Here is a 22,822-nt window from a genome sequence, read left to right as displayed (position 1 = left end):
ATCATAGGAAATGTGAATTTCAACTTTAGGTGGTAATACTAAAACAGTTTCCAAAGTTTTTGTACCAATTTATACTCCTACTATGTCTTTTCTAACTCTGGTTATCATCAAACTTTAAACTTGGGTCTACTGAATACGTATAAAATAATATTGCATTGTGGACTGCCTTGATCACTAATGATGGTGATGGTGAACATTTCATGAAATGCTTATTATGTTTATTGTGTTTATATGTGTTTCCTCTTCTGTGAAATGCCTACTTTTGCCCATTTTCCCATTGAACTATTTATATTTTTCTTATTGATTTGTAGGATTGTTAGGAATTTGGTATGTATTTCTGATGAGAGTTCTTTGTTGATTTTAAGTTCTTTGATCAGTTATTGATTCTTGTGTAATAAACTACCCCCAAAACTTAGGGGCTTAAAACAACGACAGTTTTGGCCAGGTGTGGTGGCTCACGCCTGTAATCCCAGCACTTTGGGAGGCCGAGGCAGGCGGATCACCTGAGGTCAGGAGTTCGAGACCAGCCTGACCAACATGGAGACACCCCGTCTCTACTAAAAATAGAAAATTAGCCGGACGTGGTGGCACATGCCTGTAATCCCAACTACTCAGGAGGCTGAGGCAGGAGAATCACTTAAACCCAGGAGGCAGAGGTTGCAGTGAGCCAAGATCGCACCATTGCACTCCAGCCTGGGCAACAAGAGCGAAACTCCGTCTCAAAAAAAACAAAAACAAAAACAGTTTTTTCTCTCACAATTCTGTGGGTTGACTGGGTTCAGCTGGATGATTCTTCTGCTCCATGGTTTGTCAGTTGGGGTAACTCACTTAGTTGCATTCAGCTGGTGGCTAGGATGGACTGGATGGCCTAAGGCCTCACTAACATACAAGGTATCTTGGTGCTCTCCCATTTGTCCTCTCCAGTTGGCTATTTTGGACTTTCTCACAGAATGGTAATTTCTGGGTGGTTGGACTTCTTGCCTGATGGCTGGCTTCCGAGAGGAAGGAAGCAGAATCTCCTAGCCCTTTTAAGGCCTAAGCTTGAATGTCCCAGAATGACACATCTGCTATAACAAAGCAAACAATCAAGTCAGTCTGGATTCAAGGTAGAGACTAGCCTCCAGGGCAAATAGCATCCACCTTTTGATGGGTGAAATGGCAGGCACAGAGAAAGAGAGAAGGAATTGATGGCAGTCATCATTGGAGACTGTTTATCACTTTTGCATTGTAAATATCTTCTAGTTTTAACTTTTCACTTTTTAAAGGTGTCTTTGATGAAGCAAACTTCTTTATACATCTTTTATTTTATTTATTTATTTATTTATTTTTCACAGAGACCAGGTTTCACTATGTTGCTCAGGCTGGTCACCAACTCCCTGGGCTCAAGGAAACAAAATTCTTTTTTTTTTTTTTTTTGAGACAGAGTCTTGCTCTGTCGCCCAGGATGGAGCACAGTGGTGCAATTTCAGCTCACTGCAACCTTCGCCTCCCAGGCTCAAGTAATTCCTGTGTCTCAGTTACAGGAGTGTGCCACCATGCCCAGCTAAAGGAAGTAAAATTCTTAATTTTAACATAGATTTATCCATCTCTTCTTTTGTAGTCAATGCTTTTTGTATCTTGGGTTAAGAAACCTTTCCTTGCTCTCAGTTCTAAAAGGTAGACACCTTTTTTTCTACTATGAGAGTTTGAAGTTTTATTTTTCACATAGAAGTCCTTATTTCATCTGAAGTTGAATTGCATTTGTGACTTGAGTAGAACTGATTTTATTATTTCCCCCTGGATCTAGAATATTCCTTCTTTTCCCAGTGGTCTGACATACCTCCTATGTTATATACTAAAGCTTCTTAAATGCATGGGCTGTCTGTTCTGTCCCATAGGTCTGTTTGTCTCATTTTGCCTTTCCTTAATTACAGTAGCTTCATAATAAGCCCCGATTCCTTGAAGGGCAAGTTTCCTCCTCCTGGTCTTCTTCTTCAGCAATATCTTGGTCCTTTAAAGTTTCATATAAATTTTAGAATTATCTTACTGTACTTTAAGAAAGTCCTTATTCAGGTTTTCACTGGCATAATATTGTCTCTGTAGCTTAATTTGGGGAGAATTGATAAGTTTTTGATATTATCTTCTAGCTAACTCTCCATTTATGTAGATTTTCAAAATTCTGTTAATACTGTTTAAAATTTTTATTTGTCAAATTTCTTTTGAGATACTTGATGTTCTCTGAGACTATTATAAATGGCATTTTCTCTTTAATTAAATTTTCTAGTTGTTTGCTGCTATTCTACAGAGATGCAATGACTTTTGTATTTTAATGTCACATCCAGCTACCTTGCTAAAAATCTCCCAGTATTTCTAAAATTCTCTTTAGCAGATATATTTGGGTCTTTATTTTCTCTTTTTCTCATTCCTTTTGTTTTTTTTTTTTTCGGAGTCAAGTTCTCACCCTGTTGCCCAGGCTGGAGTACAATTGTGTGATCATAGCTCACTATACTACAGCCTCAAGCTCCTAGGCTCAAGCAATCCATCCCAGTCTCCCAAGTAGCTGGGACTGCAGACACATACCACCACACCTGGCTAATTTAAAAAAAAAAAATATTTTTCTTGCTATGTTGCCCAGGCTGGTCTCAAACTCCTGGCCTCAAGTGATCCTCCTGCCTCAGCCTCCCAAAGTGCTGGGATTACAGGTGTAAGCCACTGTGCCTGGCTTCATTTGGAGGTTTTTTTTTCTTTTCTCTTTTTTTTGAGACAGGGTCTTGTTCTGTTGCCCAGACTGGAGTCCAGTGGTATGATCTTGGCTCACTGCAACCTCAGCCTCCTGGGCTCAAGCGATCCTCCCAACTCAGCCTCCCAAGTAGCTGGGACTACAAGCAGGCACCACCACACTCAGCTATTATTTTTGTATTTTTAGTAGACACGGGGTTTCTCCATGTTGCCGAGGCTGCTCTAGAACTCTTGGGCTCAAGCAATCCGCCCATCTTGGCCTCCCAAAGTGTAGGGATTACAGGCATGAGCCACTGTGCCCAGCCTCATGTGGAGTTTTAATGTAAATAATTTTATCTTTAAATAAATAATAACAGTTTTATTTCCTTTATTCCAAATGTTATACATCTGTTTTTTTCTCCTGCCTTTAAAAAAATCCTTCTTGTTCTTGTCTCTTGCCCATTTTTTACTTTCAATTCTTGTGGAAAACATCAAGTTGAGTCAGAAATGGCAGAGACATAAATATATAAGCCTTTTTATTTTGTGTATACCCATGAAGCAGTAAAGTTGGTATGAGCGTCTGTTGGAAGATATGGCTACAGAAAAAATAAAGTGGCCTGTCCCAGTGATACTCACGGGAAGGAAAGAGCCTCCTCAATGATCTTCCATCTGAGAAGTCCCATGGATTCTCTTCTCTTCTGCTCCACAAGTTTGATTGTCTTTTCTTTCTTTCTTTTTTTTTCTGGTAAATTAGCTAGCCAGACTCAGTTTAGATGATCCCAATTTTTTCGGCAACATCCAAAGCATTGTAATCAGGAGCCAGTTGAACATATGCCTTCTTCCCTCCCTCAGGCCTAATCAGGGTGTTGACTTTGGCCACATCAATGTCATAGAGCTTCTTCACAGCCTGTTTGATTTGGTGTTTGCTGGCTTTAACATCCACAATGAACACAAGTGTGTTGCTGTCTTCTGTCTTCTTTATGGCGGACTCAGTGGTCAGCAGAAACTTGATGATAGCATAGTGGTCAAGCTTGTTCTCCTGGGGGCGCTCTGCCGAGGATATTTGGGCTGCCTCTGGAGTCACCGTGTGGTGGGCCGCCGGAAGGTGGGTGACGTGCGGATCTTATTTTTTTGTGTGGCTGTGGACACCTTTAAACACTGCCCTCTTGGCCTTCAAAGCCTTCGTTTTGGCTTCAGCTTTAGGAGGGACAGGAGCTTCCTTCTTTGCCTTTGGCGCCATCTCGTGAAAAGACCGCAAGTTTGATTTTCAAAAGTATTGTCAGGTATTGCACTTTTAAAAAGCCCCACGAGGTTGTCTTCTCTCAAAACCTTGTTGCTTGGTGCCAAGGCTTTACTTGCAGGATTAGTCATAACCTTGGCCTCCCTGAGAAAGTTCTTCAAGCGCAAGTCTACTTATCTAGGTAGCATTTCCACATAGACTTAATTCTCTATGAAGACCTCAAGAAAAATGATTGAGAAGGCTGGATAGAGTTTTAACACTTAAGAAAGTCATTCTTCTGATTTTTTTTTTCACTTCTAGATCCACAGTCTGATTTCCTTTAGGGCACTACTAAATTCTTTTTGATTCTTCATATAGGTTGATTTGCAGTAAATATGACATTGGGATGTAAGGTAAAAATTACTGAAAGTTCAGGAGTAAAACAAATGAAAGAAAAGAGAAGGAATATTTTAATAAAACGATTTGAATAAAAACTTTTACCCTGACTGTTTAAGAGTAACTTAAAGAAGCCAAACTTCCTAATTATTAATTTTTAAATATATTATTAAATTTTTAGAATAAATTTTTCTTTCTTTTTAAAGTCAATGTTTACACTGATCTTTTTATTTTTCAAACAGAAAGTGTATGTTACGCTTTTGCTTGTTAATGTTTAACTTAAGCTTGTGGACTCTTTGTTAGAAATTATTTTATATGGCAAAAAATTTATCACCTAAACTTGGCTAATACAAAGTTAATCCAGAAAAACGATCATCTAGGACATTACTGGTTTGACAAGTTGTTTTTATAGATTCTTTGCTGTCTGTCAAGGTTTTTTCCAATAGTCTTTAGAAATAAACAGAAAGTTTGACTCATTTTTATTACCTGGGCAAAGCTCGCTCCTTGGAATTCACCTTTAACTTATGTATCTATTCTATCAGTCAGACTTCCAAATGTCAGTGTTGACACTAGCCTGTATAATTGTGATGCTGTCTTGCCTATACACTTATTTTTTAAATATGTGCTTTCAAATTATTTATTGCTCAGACTTGAAATATGTATTTGATATATATAATTTTTAGTGCCCACTAATTGTGAGATCAAGGGCTAACGTGAGTGCTAAAGCTCCTGAGCCTGTGTTCTTACCCAGTCTGCTGAATGACATGGACAGGAGCTGCAGAAGGACTGGTATATCAGCAGAAAGGCTAAGATGATTCTAAATGAAAGAGGCCTTCAGGCTACTGTGAAGGCTACCATTTAAAACAAATTACAGGAAATAATGTATGTTAGTGATTATGCATGGATGTATAATAAACCAGAGTTGTAGCTATTAGAGAGTTACAGGATAGTGTTAACTTGCTATCCCTGGACCCTGGACTTAGGTCCTGATTCTACCATTGACCAGTGGTGTGGTTCTTGGGAAAATTACTTAACATTCCACTCTCTTTCCTCATCTGTAAAATAGAGGTGATAATAATAATCTTAGTATGAAAATGTAAACTGGGTGGTGCCCAGTGCATAATAGGTGCTCTACAAATCTTCATCTTAATTATTATTATTACTTTGAAATTGAGAATTACTCTAACAACCTAGAAAGCACCTTCTGCATTCCTCACGTCTATAATGTGGAGATGGAGATAAATGTAAATCAGAAGCTTTCCCATTTTGGGGAGAGATTTTGCTTCTAACCAGATGTAAATCTTCTAAACTTTGAGGAATAATAACTAAATTCCCTCATCAAATAACTAAATGTTCTGGTAAAATGTTCTCTAGGGAGAAATAAAGATCATAGAAGGGAAAATACTGATAGTAAGTGTTTAGATGTCCTAGCTTAAAAGTTATTCATGGCTGGGCGTGGTGGCTCATGCCTGTAATCCCAGCACTTTGGGAGGCCGAGGCAGGCAGATCACCTGAGGTCAGGAGTTCAAGACCAGCCTGACCAACATGGAGAAACCCCGTCTCTAATAAAAGTACAAAATTAGCTGGGCATGGTGGTGCATGCCTGTAATCCCAGCTACTCAGGAGGCTGAGGCAGGAGAATCGCTTGAACCTGGGAGGTGGAGGGTGCGGTGAGCGAAGATCATGCCATTGCACTCCAGCCTGGGCAACAAGAGTAAAACTCTGTCTCAAAAAAAAAAAAAGTTATTCATTAAGTACCATATTATGACAATGCATTTTATAGAAAGAATCAACATTTTTGAGAAATGGCTGATGGAATTATTCCTTGGTTGAGTTTCTAGGGGGTGCAAGGCAGTGTGTTGGGTTGAAGTGATACAGGGAAGAGCGGGAAACACACGGCCTCCGACCTCAGGAAATGGCGGGGCCACATACACCCAAGGTGCTGCTTCTGAGTTATAGAAATATTTTTGTATAATGTCGAAAGATAAAGATCTACACAGATACCTCACCATGCATGAAAGAACCATGAGTTGCATACTAGATGAAAACATGTAGTCACACCTTTGGTTACATACCAGGATCAAATTTCTCTCTGAACACTTAAGAATTAACTTCTAAGATGCTGGCTAGGGGCAGAGCTACCTCTTTGTCACAGCACATTCCTTGGGAGGCTGTGGGTATAAGTTTGCCTCTTTGTCCCCATCCTATGTGATGGTTATACTCTAAGAGCATTTAGTTTGGGAGCAGATAGTTCAATATGTGAAGTCCATCCCTGGGAAGCATGGTCCTCTGACCCACTTAAAATACATTCAACATAGAAGAAAGGCCTATGTTCAGGTTTTAGATGGTAAATGGCTGCAAAACTATGCAAAAACCAAACCAAAACAAAAACCAGAATCAAAAGAATCCGTCTAGCAAGAAAGAGTAATTCAATAAGAAGTTAGAGATTATACCAAACAGATTATCACCACAGGTAAAAATGGATCCCCATTTACTTACTGAATTAATACTGACTTCTCAGTGCTGGTATTCACAGCCAGCCACATCTCTCCATGTACCTGGCAAGCCTTGTCTCTCAATGCTTGTCCTCAAAGGTGAAACTGGACCAGCCGGCCCCTGTGCCTTTGCTCGTGCTGGTTCCTCTACCTGGAACGCTTTCCCTGTTTGTGCTCACTGCCACTTACCAAAGTCCTATTCGTCCTCCCAGGCACTGGACATGCCTTCTCTTCCACCGTGGAATATCTACTGCCATTGGCCGCAGCTGTCTACTCCATGGAGGCACTTGCTGTACACCCCTTCCCTGATGGTTGTTTGGATCCTTGATGCCCCACTAGGACTGTGGGGAGGGATCTTTTTTGTACCCCAGGGCCGCACACAGAATTGCACAGAGGATGACTTAATGAGTGAAGTGGATTTGTTGAAGTGAAAACCTCTTTTCATCCCAAATACAACAGGCTCTTCTTGAAGTGTTGTATGAAACAAAAACATAGCTGTAAAGATGGAAGATAAGAAGACCCCATATCCTAAAAACACCATAATCAGAGGCATAAATCAGTGATAAGTTTTAAGATAAATGAAAAAGAGAAAGCCTTACTACTGTCTCCAGAATACATTCCAGTGAATTTTAACAGCTGACATCCCTAAGCTGTATAAGATAGTCTTTGTTTGGTTCCCGGTATTTGCTATATGGATAAGAAAAAATTACTTGAAAGTAAAAAAAAAAAAAACAAACAAAAAAAAAAACGAAAAAACAAAAAAAACCCACTTTTTTTTTTCAGGGCCAGTTCTGTGACTATTGCAATTCTGAGGACCCCAGGAAAGCACATCCTGTCACCAATGCCATCGATGGATCTGAACGTTGGTGGCAAAGCCCTCCCCTGTCCTCAGGCACACAGTACAACAGAGTCAACCTCACCTTGGATCTGGGGCAGGTGAGCTACACTTTTAACTGGAGTGGGAACATGAGCTTAGATCACTGTTTCTATAGGGATTTCTGATATAATAATTATTGTAAAAAAAAAAAAACTTCAGTTTTAATCCCCTAATCATTGTTAAACCTGTTACATTAATATTTGCTTCCCTTAAGACCCAGAACAGGCCAGGCACAGTGGCTCACACCTGTAATCCCAGCACTTTGGGAGGCCAAGGTGGGTGGATCACTTGAAGTCAGGAGTTTGAGACCAGCCTGACCAACATGGTGAAACCCCATCTCTACTACAAATACAAAAATTAGCCGGGTGTGGTGGTGGATGCCTGTAATCCCAGCTACTTGGGAGGCTGAGGCAGGAGAATCTCGCTTGAACCTGGGAGGTAGAGGTTGCAGTGAGTCAAGATCGTGCCATTGCACTCCAGCCTGGGCAACAGAGAGAGACTCCATCTCAAAACAGAAACAAAAACAAAGCCTGGAACAGTGCCTGGCAGCATGCAGACAGATCCCCATCCCTGTCTATTAAATGAGATTAAAAAATAGTTGTAAATAGTTTCATTGGCAAAGACATTTTTATTATTATTTTTAATTGTGGTAAAAGAGACACAACATCAAATTTGTCATCCTAACCATTTTTAAGTATATGGTTCAGTGGCATTATGAACATTGGCATCATTGTGCAACCATCACCGTCATCCATCTCTAGAACCCTTTTCATCTTGCGAAACTTTCTTAATGGTCTTAATTAGGGAATTTTAGAATAATTAGAATATTTTCTACAGTATTATAGGTAGTGTTTTCTAGAGGCACAAATGTGATCAGTCTGTTCTTTTTAATGAGAGTTTATTAAAGTTCACTTTATTTTATTAAATAAAAACTATGACTGCTCTAAAGAAGTTTTAAATGAAGCAATTAACTCATTTAGAACTCATAATAATCTTATGAGGTATGCACAATTATCTCATTTTATAAATGAGGAAACTGAGGCAGGGAGCAGATAAATGTATTTGTTATGACCACACAGCCTTAACAAACCCCATCTCTACTAAAACTGAAACTGTGTTCCCATTAAACAGCAACTCCCCATTCCCCTTTCTCCTGCTGCTCGCAGCCAACATTCTACTTCTCTTACTGTGAATTAACAACTCTTGGAAGCTCATATAAGTTGAATCATATAGTATTTGTCTTTTTGTGACTGGCTTCTTTAACTTGGCATGATTTTTTAAGGTCTTGAAAACATCAGGGAAAGTGAAAGAAGCTAGGCATAAAAGACTATCTTATATGATTCCATTTATATGGAATGTCCTGATAGGCAAATCTATAGAGAGAAAAGTAGCTTAGTGGCTGTCTAGGGCTAGGGGTTTTGGAGGAAATTGGGGAGTGACTACTAATAGGTATGTTTTTGGAGAGAGGGTGATGAAAATGTTCTAAAATTGATTGTGATGATGGTTGGACAACTCTGTGAATATGCCAAAGACCATTGGCATGTACACTTTATATGGGTGAACAGTATGGTATGTGAATTGTATCTCAATAAAACTGTTAAAAAAAAGGATTCATGGAAAGAGAGTGTTTCAAGAAAATAAAAAAGGAGGGAGAAAATAACTGTGTCGAATACTGTTGATAAGCCAAATAACAAAACACTGATAATTGACCAGTAAATGACCACTGGATTTGCCAGTGTGGAGATCACTTGTGACTTTGATAAGAGAGAATTGAAAAGTTAACTGTAGGGAAATTAAGAGAGAATGTGAGAGGAATTGAAGCACCTAATACAGAAATCAATTTTAAGAGTTCTGCTCAATGGGGCAAAAAGAAATGGAGGAGAATCATTGAAAAGCCAGGTAAAGAGAAGATTTCTTTGTTTATGATAGAGATAGCAACATGCTTGTGTGCTTGTGTGCAGATGGTAACGTAAACAGCAGGAAGAAGACTGTAGCTATTATTAGAACATTTTCATAACTGAGTTTGTTATGTCAATACTAATACTAAAACTAATGCTAATACTAATATTAATGTTTATACTATTCTTTTTGCTGGGAACAGTTAAGCATAGAGTACAGTTCATATAAAAACTACTACTTGAAAGAAAGAAAAAGGTAAATGTAATCCCATAGCATAGAAATGGAATGATACTGAGATTTCTTAGAATGAATGTGTTCTTTTCATTTTGATTGGGCAGTTTTGTGACAGAAGGGCTTTCAACCTCTTTAGTCCATGTGTTGTGCTAAATTAGACCTCTCCTGAGAATATTTTCACCATTAATTTGTGTCTGCAGGAATTCACAGAGAGCCTTCATGGTTCAAAAGACTCTATAAGCCTCCTTTAAACTATAAGTTAGTCTTATCCCTCTGATACCTGACCACTAGCATTCATTCAGTAGCTTCTGACAATACTAACCAAGAATTACCTACCATATCCCTTTTTTTTATTTTAGAAAGGGTCTCACTCTATTGCTGAGGCTGAAGTGCAGTGGTGCAGTCTCGGCTTACTGCAACCTCTGCCTCCCAGGCTCAAGTGATTCTGGTGTGTCAGCCTCCCAAGTAGCTGGGACTACAGGCATGTGCCACCACGCCTGGCTAACTTTTTGTATTTTAAGTAGAGACAGGGTTTCACCATGTTGCCCAGGCTGGTCTCGAATTACTGAGCTCAGGCAATCCACCCACCTAGGCCTCCCAAAGTACTAAGATTACAGGCGTGAGCCACCATGACCGGCCTATATCACTTATTTAACTGAGGGTTTTTGTAGTTAACAGGGAATTTTAATCCTTCAAAATGACCCATACTGAACTTACCCATGTCTGCTGGCTTGTTCTTTTTTCTTTAGAACTTTTTTTTTTTAAACCTACTTTAAAAGCCTCCTTTTGATGTACTGAAAAATTCCCTACTTAAGACAATTAAGAAAACATCAACATAGGAACAGTTCAGTACTTTGCTGGTTGCTGACAAACATGAGTCATGGCATGCATATTCATAAGGCCTGTGTCCACCCACCTGCTCTGCTCTGCAAGGCTGCTGAGAATGTGGGTTCTGGAGTCAGCCTGGCTCAGTTTGTCCTGATTGCTCTGCTCACTTGCTGTGTGGCCTTAACAAATATATTTATCTGCTCCCTGCCTCAGTTTCCTCATTTATAAAATGAGATAATTGTGCATACCTCATAAGATTATTATGAGTTCTAAATGAGTTAATTGCTTCATATAAAACTTCTTTAGAGCAGTTGTATTTTTTATTTAATAAAGTGAACTTTAATAAACTCTCATTAAAAAGAACAGACCAATCACATTTGTGCCTCTAGAAAACACTACTTATAATACTGTAGACAATATTCTAAGAAAGTCTAGGAGCAGGAAAAGCACGATCAGTTGTGTCGGACTGAAGACATTTCTTTCCTCTTCGGTGTTGGAGCATGACATGCTTTAACAAGCATGGTGTGTCTTCTAAGACTATTTTTTGCCCCATTGGTAAGATCTGTGTTTTCTTCCTTTTGCTGGAATTAACCATGAGAATGTCATTGAGAGGTTAGATTTCATAATTAATAGTAACAATAAGACCTTAGAGGGAGAGAAGTGGGAATTTTGATGCATGGTTGAGAAATAAAATACAGATCATAAATTTGTTACTACAAAATCACTTCTTTTCACCTGCTAAGCACTGAAATTTGATTTTGATGTGCTGTCGTCAATTTGACAGCTTATGCTGTTGTGAGGGTCTTGTTTTCTTTTAGACTAGTTGGTGTTTTTCATTGTTATTTTTTGGGCCAATAAGTTTGACAAATAAAAACATTACCTTCTGGACTTGATCTTTTTTTTTTTTTTTTTTTTTTTTTTTTTGAGACAGAGTCTCACTCTGTCACCCAAGCTGGAGTGCAGTGGCATGATATCAGCTCACTGCAACCTCCGTCTCCTGGGTTCAAGTGATTGCCTTACCTCAGCCTCCCAAATAGCTGGGATTACAGGTGCCCGCCACCATGCCTGGCTAATTTTTTTTTTTTTTTTTTTTTTTTTTAGCAGAGATGAGGTTTCACCATGTTGGCCAGGCTGGTCTCAAACTCCTGACCTCGGGTGATCTGCCCACCTCGGCCTCCCAAGTTGCTGGGATTACAGGCGTGAGTTACCGTGCCTGGCCCACAGACTTGATCTTGAAGGACAGTTTCCCCTTAAAAGGTGGTAAATGTAGGACAGTTCTGTGATTCACCAGAGGCATCATACTTTCTGGGGTTGTTCAAGTTCATTTAATTATATATTATGCAGTAGTTTCAGGCTATAGAATGAGAACATGATGTCTTTCAGGAAGCTTTTGTATCATCTGGCCAGATATAATGAGTTCATTTTTACACTTAAAGCATGTAGATGTCCAATTTTTAAAAGGAGAATCTTTGGAATCTAGGAACCTTTGTTCTGCCTGGATTCCTGGTAGGGCACGGGCTTTGGAGATCTCTCCCGTGAGATGGGAAGGTGTAGTGATGGGATCTACATACACACTCTGGACTTCCTCCAGAATCCAAACTCCAGAGTTCTACTCTATGGGCTCCCTATGTTCACCCTCCAGCTCCCTCCCCAGGGTGAGGTATAGAGAAAAACATGAGGAGGTGGGTGTGGAGGGAGTTCCTATGGTCCATGACTTCAGCCCCCGCAGAGCAAGCCTGACTCATTGTGTTCCAGGGAAAAACAATAAAATTATCTGAAGAATTTTGAGGCTTGTATGCAATGTGTAATGTTTCCAAGAGTATTATTTTGTTATTTAAACCTGTTAGTAGTAAAAATAAACAAAGACAATCCCTCACCCCCAATACCAAGCCCTGGAAAGGATTGAGTGTTGGCTTCAGAGGATGGAGGTGTGAGGAGAGAAGGTGACGTTGTCCCTGCTCTGCAGGGCTGTGGGGGAGTGAGGCCTGGAGACAGCAGATGTGGCTGCAGGGGCAGAGCTGCTGAGATGGTCCTTTGGGCCTTGTAGAGGCAAAGGCTCTGATGTCCACGGCTCCCTGGTCCCCCTCTGAGTGGCAGCTGGGATGGACAGTTCCCACACCTGTTCCCTTGTCCCGTCTCAAGGGCCTACATCTGACTCTGCTTCCTGCCTGAAGGCTCTTTTTAGAGCCACAGGAGCTTCTAAAAGCTGTGTCTAGAGCAACCTGCAAGCCCAGCACTTAATGCCCCAAGGAGCAATCCTCATCCTAAGAGGGATTGTAGTTGGTGGGAAAATACCGCATTTCCCTGCCTCTCAATGGGCCAGTTCTAAAATGCCTTCTACATAATTCCTCAGAGTGTCCCTGGTGGGATGGAGCCATGGTTGGGTTGCTCTGGTGGCAACCTACTCATTAACACATTGATTTTTGGCTTTTCTCCCTCCCTTATGTTCCTCTCTCCCCAGTTTGTGCTTCGTGAGGTCAACTCTTAAATAAACTACCTCTACGCAAGTCTTTGCCTCAGGGCTTTAGAGAGGGCCCAAACTAAGATAGACGAAAGAGAGTCCCGATGGACATAGTGGTTCATACCTGCAGCCCCAACCACTCAGGAGGCTGAGGCACGAGGATCACTTGAGCACAGGAGTTAAATCCAGCCTGGGCAACTCAGTGAGACCCCATCTCTAAATAAATAAATAAACAAATAAGGAAAGGAAGCCTGGATTGAGACCCTGACACCCCCTGCAGGTGTTAACACAGGCAAATACTATGAAAATGTTATTTAAAATGCAAAAAATGGAAAATTCAGAAATTGTTTCTAAAGCTCCAAGGTTAAATGTAATGGGGAAACTGCATTATAAATTTTAAGGAAAAATATTAATAGGTCACAGGAGAAATGCCCCATTACTCTACCTTTCTAATTTTTCATGAATTCATCACAGACAGTGAACTCCCCAGAAGCCAGATGCAAATACAGGATCCAATCATCTGAGAGTGAATTCAGTATGTAGTTGCATTGTAGAATCATTTTTTTTTTTCTGATTCCCTTCAACTTTTATGAGACTTTAGTGGGTGAATCCAAAACATTCTTTGTAGCTGACTCAGATGTGGAGGGAGGCCTGGGTTAGTTTCTGATACTTTTTGGGCTTGAGGACTTTGGAGATTAACTTGGCTCTACAGATGGTTGGCTGATGAGGTCACTAAGGAGGGTGACTCAGCTGGGTCCCCGGGTGGACACAGCCCAATCCAGCAGGTGGATGGCTCTTGGTTTTAACCCAGTCTTTCTGCATTCCTGAGGAATTGTGTAGACTATAAGCTTCAGGAGGCCAGGGACTATGTCATGTTTTGTTCGCTGTGTTCCGTTCACTACATGAAGTTTTGCTCCCAACATCTTGCACAGTGTTTAGCATACAATAGTTGTTTAATAAATATTTGCTGAGTTAATGTAGAATGAACCAAGGATGACTCAGCATCAGCCTGAACTTTCCCAGGGTATAGTAGTAATGGAAACATATCGCTGTGAGACCAAATCTCTGGTTGAGGGTGGAAGAGTTTTAGCTCTGTAATTAATTACGGTTCGTTCCATTTATGACACTTGAGACTCTCTGCAACATTTTAAGATTATTTTATAGCTATAACAAAATTAGAAAATACAGATTATATTTAGAACAATTTTGCTATTAATAAATGGTTTTTTTTTTTTTTTTTTGAGATGGAGTCTCACTCTGTTGCCAGGCTGGAGTGCAGTGGCGTGATCTCGGCTGACTGCCACCTCCGCCTCCTGGGTTCAAGCGATTCTCCTGCCTCGGCCTCCCGAGTAGCTGGGACTACAGGCATGGACCACCACACCCAGATAATTTTTTTGTATTTTTAGTAGTGATGGCATGTTTCACCATGTTGACCAGGATGGTCTTGATTTCTTGACCTTGTGATCCACCCGCCTCGGCCTCCCAAAGTGCTGGGTTTACAGGCATGAGCCAATAAATGTGTTATTAATGAACATCATCATGAGGCACAGCCCTTGAAGTCAAACAATTCATTAGTGGGTAGAAAAACAGGTGCCAATAAAATCCTCTGGTCCACTAGGGGTAGAATATTATCCTTTATGGTCCTTTAGTAACTTCAAAGTGTTAATTTGGGGTGCTTTGAAGTAATTTATACATTAGGAAGAATCTGGAAATTGGGTTTTTTCTTTTAATACATGAAAAACTCATTCTGGGTGCAGTGTCTCATGTCTGTAATCTCAGCACTTTGGGAGGCCAAGGTGGGAGGATTGCTTGAGGCCAAGAGTTCAAGATCAGCCTGGGCAACACTGTGAAAGCCCATCTCTATAAAAAAATAAAATAATTAGCCAGGCATGGTGGCATGCACTTGTAGTCCCAGCAACTCAGGAGGCTAAGGTGGGAGGACTGCTTGAGCCCAGGAGTTGGAGGCTGCAGTGAGCTATCATAGCACCAGTGAACTCCAGCCTGGGTGACAGAGTAAGACCCTGCCTCTATTAAAAAAAAAATCTCTCTCTCTTTCTCTGTATATATATATATATATATATATATATATATATATATATACACACATTCTATTGGTTCTGTTTCTCTGGAGAATGCTGATTAATACTGTGGCTAAATACAATGAAGGTATATTTCTCATCATGTCCAAACACAGCTGATCCTGGTTAAGCAGTTCCCCTCCAAACAGTGGTTCAAAGACGTAAACTTCTTCCATAATTGGGTCTGCCATTTTCAACACGTGGGTTTCCAAGGTTGCCCCGTGGGTCATCTTTATTCTAATCAGCCCAAACGAGGAAAGAACATGGAAGATTCTGTCTGGGAGGTTTGTGTGGGCAAGACTAGAAGTGGCACATCAGCTCAATAGCTTGATATTGGCCATGGTGGGAGCATTTACACTATGGAAATCAGCAAATGTTACAAATCAGGGCTGCTCCTTTCCAAGAGCCAGTTTACCCAGTATCTCTCTCCGTCTCTTCCATATCCCTCCACTTCCCTCTCCCTCCCCATTTACCATTTAGCAAACTCATTATGTCTTGTGCCGTATTATCTCTGGAGTCTGGCTCCTCCTCCCCCTTGATACTGCACTATTGTAGTGGAGCCCGTAGCAGCTCTCCCCGTGATTAGTCCACCAGTCTTCTAACTGATTTCCCAGCATCTACTCTCAGCTCACCCTGTTTTAGAATCAGCCTGAAAGGAACAGAATCCATAGTGGTGAGGTGAGAAAGATTAGAAACAATCAGGTTGGCAGTCTTCCAAGGGTCTACCTATCAATCAATCTTCTCATTACTACCAGTGCAAAACAAAGATCTCAGTGTGCTGTTCTCCCTGATTAGTATCCTTTAGTGGTTTTCTATTACTTTTGGAATAAAGTCCAAGTTTCTTAACATGGCACATACGCTCCTTCAGTCTAGCCCCTAGACTTTTTGCCAGCCTCATCTTAAATGGCACTTTGTCCTGCAAGCCCTATGCTATGTCAGTAGGGACCTAACTGTAATTCCCTGGATATTCCATGATGTTCCCTGGTTCTGGGCCTTATTTTGGTGCTATTCACAGTTCTTGGAATTCCTTCCCACCTTGCCTGGTCTGGCTATCTTCTTCCCAAGATAACTCAAATATTGCCTGCTGGAAACCCTTCCTGGCTGCCTGCTTCCCTCTGAGCTGTTTCTGTTTACTCAGAGGCACTTGCTAAGCTGTGCTGTAAAGGCTGATCCATCGTGTGCTCCTTAAGCTCAGCAGCTGTGTGAACATATTCTTTTTGTATCCATGGGGCTTAAAAGTCCCGGAATATACTGTGTCCTCCACTAAGATGGAATTAAATGGGAATGTGAATTCCAATACTGTTGTTTTCTTATTATTCCACTGAATTATATGTCTTGCTATCGTCATGGACAGCTCTGCTCTATTTTAAGCTAACATTTACATTTGTTGGTTTTCATAAAACTAGCACCACAAATATAACAGACATAACAGAAACTGAATTAAATATGTTTCCTTCCAAAACACTCAGTAGGCTGTAGGCAGTCAACATAAATCCAAGAAACAGGAACAAAAATAAAAACTGTACTAGGGAACAGCAACACTAGGAAACAAAACACTTTCTTCTGGAATGTTCTTTCACTCTATACAGATAGAAGTTAAGATGATAAAATGATAAACGGAGGTCACTGTGACCTCCTTGGTGAGTCTTACGATGCAACTTTGGGTCAACACACAATTATGACTGGCATTTGGCCTCTTCCCAGGATTAAGGCCATTGTAAAGTCGTCAGAGGGATCTTTCTCATCACAAAGGGTGAAAACCAGAGTTTGGCATCATATGGGAAAGGGCAGTCTGTGGGCTGGGGAGAGGAACCAGAGCAGGTAGCCTGGGGGCTGCTGAATCAGCCCACCTGTTATGGGTTTCTTGTATAACTTGACAGCAGACATGCAGACGAGGTTCATTTCTTGAGAATGCCCAGGACCATGGCTCATGTGGTCCATGCTGATGAGAGAAAAATGAGCAGTACAATGCCCCTGGTGCCTTTTAGAAAAGGTTAATCCCATTTATCTGAGGGTTGTCCATGCAGTTAAGAAGACAGAAGGAAGGTGGCATGCTGTGGCATTGGCGGTACGATGTCCAGGAAGGAAGAGCCCAGGCTGCTGTGCCAATCTTTGGTTATGAAGGGGTGGTCAGGGCAGGAGAGAGACCCAGGCACGGAACTGTGGCAGGCTGGTGTCAGGGTATCCAGGATGTAATGGTAGGTTTAGCAGGTGGAGAGGACTCTGCTTATGGCTAGGGACTCCTGTGAGTGTATGTGAATGTTCTTTGACCATTGTAAAGCACTGTAGTGCTTTACATTTACATATCACCTATTATATGGAATTTTATTATTATTACCTAGAGAAGTTGTCATTGATCCTCTTGCTCTCCCTTTTAATGAGCTTAGGCTGCCTTATGTCTTCTGGGGAGTGAAGTATCTATAAACACATTTACACGAAAGTTCTGGGAACTCGGTACTGATGTTTCTTCCCAGAATATTTGCATTAAAAAAAATTTCTATCTTTGACATGAAACTACTACTCTGAATTTATCCAAAGGAATTCATGAGATAAGTGCTCCAATGTCTGATGCAAGATACTCACCAAAGCATTATAAAAATAGCATCAGCGGGAAACAATCTCATGTCCAATAAAAGGGGACTGACTCAGTTAGTGGATTAATAGGCACCACATGGTGCCATAGAATGGTCTTTATTGATACAACATGTGTCCGTGCTATATGGTGAAGAAACAGACCAAAACTATATGTAAACTAGCTAGATTGTATGGAATGATCGCATTTAGTAGGAAAAAATAATGTGCCTATATAAGCAAAGAACAAAGTCCGGAAAGAGATACTTGAACATGCTAAGAGTGCTTCTCGGTGGATGGGGAGATTATCAGTGATTTTTACTTCCTTCTGTAAATCTCACAGTGTACATCAGCTTGCTGGCTCTGAGTTTTTACCTAGGTAAACATCTCTCTCCACAGCTTCCTAGCTGTGTGTAACCGGATGGTCTAACTAATGTCTCGGGGTCAGTATCTTCATCTGAAATACAGGGATAAATCTAGTACCAACCTAGGAGGGTTCTTGTGAGAAATTAATCAGATAATACAGAAAAAGCTCTCAGAATAGTGTCTTACATGCTGTAAGAACTAAATCCATGTTACCTATACTATCTGTATTTTTTAAAATTTTTATTTCCATAGGTTTTTGGGGAACAGGTGGTGTTTGGTTACATTAGTAAGTTCTTTAGGGGTGATCTGTGAGATTTTAGTGCACCCGTCACCCAAGCAGTATACACTGCACCCAATTTGTAGACTTTTATCCTTCATCCCCTTCCCACCCTTTCACCCAAGTCCCCAAAGTCCATTGTGTCATTCTTATGCCTTTGCATCCTCATAGCTTAGGCTCTCACATATGAGCGAGAACATACGATATTTGGTTTTCCATTCCTAAGTTACTTCACTTAGTATAATAGTCTCCAATCCCATCCAGGTTGCTACGAATGCAATTAATTCATTCCTTTTTATGGCTGAGTAGTAGTCAATGGTGTATACATATACATCTGTATTTTCTACAATGAGCATGTATTACTTTTAGAATTAGAAAAACAATAAAGCTGTTTTCTCTTTGGAGAAAATAAAAGGGTTCTATAGAAAGAGGACAAAAGGAACAATGATTTCTGGTAGGATCTGAGTTATCAGTGAAAAAGCTTCCTTGGAGTTTTTCTGATGTCCTCCGTCTCCCCAGTATGAACTATTTCCTGATGCCCTCCATTACCTATCTCGCCCCCTGCCACCCCATCCCTCTGATATGAGCTTCTGACTGTTTTGATTCAGAATGAGGCTGGCTTGCTAGAGATCTTTCAATGCCAACGGAATCAGAAAAATATTCAGTAAATGGAAATTGATTTTTTAAAAAAGAGCATATTTCATTCCTTAGCTAATCTTGAAAACGATTTTATATGCTTTTTCCCTTGTGAAACTTCTGCAATTTCAAGCACATTTGGGCTTTAAATCATGGCCATTTTCCTATTACTATTAATGGCAAGCATATATAAGGAAAAACTGAATTTCATGAATTCTTCATGACAGTTCATGGAAGCTTGAGTTAAATGTGGCGTCTCAGGGGAGTCACTGTGCCTGGCACCTCTTCTCTGCCTGCTGTCCTCAGGGCACCTGCCCAGCCCCCACAGAGCCCTTGCTCCTTCTCATACCTGTGACCCTGCAGCCTTCCTGCACAACAGCTCTCAAATGAGAGAGCCCTTTCCCATATGACGCCAAACTCTGGTTTTCACCCTTTGTGATGAGAAAGATCCCTCTGACGACTTTACAATGGCCTTAATCCTGGGAAGAGGCCAAATGCCAGTCATAATTGTGTGTTGACCCAAAGTTGCATCGTAAGACTCACCAAGGAAGACCAAATGGTCTTCCTTCACTCTTTCCTTCCTGATGCCTCTTTTTTCTCTATTCCTGTTTCTGTGATTCTCCTCTCTCTCTTTTTCACTTTCTACTCCCATTGCATTTCCTTAGTCTAGGAAAAAACAAGAATCAAACCAAACCACCTTTTCTAAGTATAACAGTATAACTCACCATTCTTTTTTTTTTTTTTTGGAGACAGTCTTGCTTTCTCACCCAGGCTAGAGTGCAGTGGCACAATCTCGGTTCACTGCAGCCTCCGCCTCCCAGGTTCCAGTGATTCTCCTGCCAAAGCCTCCTGAGTAGCTAGGATTACAGGCATGGGCCACCACGCCCAGCTAATTTTTTGTATTTTTAGTAGAGACGGGGTTCCACCATGTTGGTCAGGCTGGTCTTGAACTCCTGATGTCAGGCAATCCACCTGTCTCGGCTTCCCAAAGTGTTGGGATTACAGGCATGAGCCACCGTGCCTGGCCTAACCCACCATTCTTTTCTGGTGGTCACTGCCAGCCTTGAGGAGGGCGCCATGCTGTGTCCTTGGCAGAGTGGTGGCCTGCTGAGTCCCTGGGGATGTGTGTGCAGAGAGGGGAGTGGAGGTGGGTAGGGAGTGAGCTAAGGAGGTCTGGGGCTCCCCCATAAGGGGGGCTCCAGCAAGATCAAGCTCTTTGCCTGTCTAGTACAGTTGTACTGGGTCCCCCAAGTGGCCTCAGGGCACAGACAGTGTGACCATCCTGCCTCCCCAGGACTTGCACAGCTCACTCTAGACCAGAGGGGCCAGGTTTTGTCTCCTCCACCTGGCAGCTCCTGCTGCTCTTCCTCACAAGGTTCCCTTTGGTCTTGTAGCCTCCAGATAAGGGTGCTTTATGTGCCTGTGTCTCTCTCATTTGAGAGCAAACTCCTGAGCTGTTGCACTTCTCTCTTTAATTCTCAAACCACAAATGCAAACATTCTATGGCTTAGGAAGTCCAGATTCAGCGCACCATGCATGACATACTCTGTTCCATAGGTTTTAAGTACTTTGAGTAATAAAATTGTATGTTTACTTTTATTGCTCCTCAGCATCACAGAATAACCAGCATAACCAGCATGAACATTCAGTTCTTTCCCCTCCCTTCACAGTCATCCTTGCTGGGCAGACTCTCACCATCCCTTGAGCCGCCTCCTGCACCAAGTATCGTGGGAGCTCCCAAAGAGATGGGGAGGGTGAGTGGGGCAAGGAAGCCCAGAGCTGGGAGATGCGGCACCCTTCCCCTCTTTGGAATCAGTTTAAATTGCCATCCAGGTGGGCCCAGGCAGCTGAAATCCAGGTGGTGTCTCCAGCACAGGGTCCCAGGTGGGCAGAGCAGCTGGCACAGCTCTCATGAGGGCAAGAGTGCCCAGCCAGAGCCTGGCCCAGGTGAGATAAAGCACATGAGAGTAGAGTCCAGCCTCCTTGCTGTGGAGTGAGGCGAGGGCAGGAAGACTGTGTGGACAGCTGTTTTGTAAATCCCTATGTTCATGGGGAGGGCATTGCACCCGCACTGCCAGGATTGGGCGTCTTTTGGCTCAGGCGCTGGGCAGGGCTGGGCCTGAAGGTGCCTGGTATTTAGAGCAGGTGGGCCTGACACCTGGCTTGGGCTGCCCCTACTTGCTTCTGAGGGTAGGTGGCTATAGTGTTCACACAATCCCCTGTTTATTTATTTATTTTTTATTTTTTTTGAGACAGGATTTCGCTCTGTTGCCCAGCTGGAGTGCAGTGACATGATCTCGGCTCACTACAACCTCTGCCTCCCAGGTTCAAGCAATTCTCGTGTCTCAGCCTCTCCAGTAGCTGGGATTACAGGTGTCCGCCACTGTGCCTGGCTAATTTTTGTATTTTTAGTACAGACGGGGTTTTGCCATGTTGGCAAGGCTGGTCTCGAGCTTCTGGCCTCAAGTGATCTGCCTGCCTCGGCCTCTGAAAGTGCTGGGATTGTGGGAGTGAGCTACCGTGCCCGGCCCATTGCCCACTTTTTAATAAGGCTATTTATTTATTGTTGTTGAATTGAGTTCCTTGTAGATTCTGGATATTAGTCCCATCAGATGCAGAGTTTGCAGGTATTTTCTCCCATTCTGCAGGTTACTCACTCTGTTGATTATTTATTTTGCTGTGCAGAAGCTTTTTAGTTTAATTAGGTCCCATTTATGTATTATTGTTTTTGTTGCTTGTGCTTATGAGGTCTTAGTCATGAATTCTTTGCCTAGGCCAAAGTCCAGAAAAGTTGGAAATAAAACCTAAAGACATACAAAATACAAGCCTCATTTAAAAATCAGATTTAACAGCTATCAGCTTACTCTTTTAAATTGTTTTAAGGCTTTCTAAATGCTGACTCTCAATTTCTGTCCTTGTTTGATTGATTGATTGATTGATTGATTGATTGATTTTTGAGATGGAGTCTCACTCTGTCTCCCAGGCTGGAGGGCGGTGGCACGATCTCGGCTCACTGCAACCTCTGCTTCCTGGGTTCGACCCATTATCCTGCCTCAGCCTCCCCAGTAGCTGGGACTACAGGCACGTGCCACCACCCCTGGCTAGTTTTTGTATTTTTACTAGAGATGGGGTTTCACCATGTTGGCCAGGCTGGTCTCAAACTCCTGACCTCAGGTGATCTGCCTGCCTTGGCCTCCCAAGGTGCTGGATTATGGGCATGAGCCACCTCCCCCGGCCACTTGTTTTACTGTGGATGAGTAACACACAGTTCCTGGACCAGCACTGGTCCATGGACCACACTTTGAGTAGTAGCCTAGAGTGCTGCTCTAGGCCATGTATTGTAACTTTTCTTTTCTCTCTTTTTTATTTTTGAGATAGGACCTTGCTCTGTCGCCCAGGCTGGAATGTAGTGGCGTGATCATAGCTCACTGGAGCTTCGAACTCCAGAGCTCAAGTGATCCTCCTGCTTCAGCCACCCCAGTAGCTAGGAGCACAGGCACGTGCCCCCACACCCCACTATTGATTTTATTTTATTTTTGTAGAGATAGGGTCTCACTATGTTGTTCAGGCTGGTCTTGGACTCCTGGCTTCAAGTGATCCTCCTGCCTCGGCCTCCCAAAGTGCTGGCACTACAGCTGTGAGCCACTGGTGCCTGGCCTACTGAACCTTTTCTTCAAAGCTGTCGTCCCATCCTGAAAAGGCCTCCTCTTCTCTGCTACCTCAAGTCTCTCCTCTGGCTCAGATTTGGTGATGTAGTTCAAGATACATTTGTTAATTATTTGAAACTT

The 22,822-nt window shown here is 41.9% G+C and overlaps 1 protein-coding gene across 3 annotated transcripts in view; it reads left to right on the top strand.

Moving 5' to 3' along the window:
• LAMA3 (laminin subunit alpha 3) overlaps positions 1–22,822 on the top strand; it is a 274,538-nt gene that overhangs the window by 17,432 nt on the left and 234,284 nt on the right. For all 3 annotated transcript variants that reach the window (XM_030810644.1, XM_012506378.2, XM_030810643.1), the window contains exon 2: positions 7,591–7,743. In XM_030810644.1, coding sequence (XP_030666504.1) covers positions 7,591–7,743 — 153 coding nt within the window. The remainder of the gene's footprint in view (positions 1–7,590; positions 7,744–22,822) is intronic.

Source organism: Nomascus leucogenys, chromosome 4 (genome assembly GCF_006542625.1).
Source record: "Nomascus leucogenys isolate Asia chromosome 4, Asia_NLE_v1, whole genome shotgun sequence".
NCBI classification, from domain to species: Eukaryota; Metazoa; Chordata; class Mammalia; order Primates; family Hylobatidae; genus Nomascus; species Nomascus leucogenys.
The sequence above is the reverse complement of the archived record's forward strand: the minus strand, read 5'-3'. Positions and strand labels throughout refer to the sequence as shown.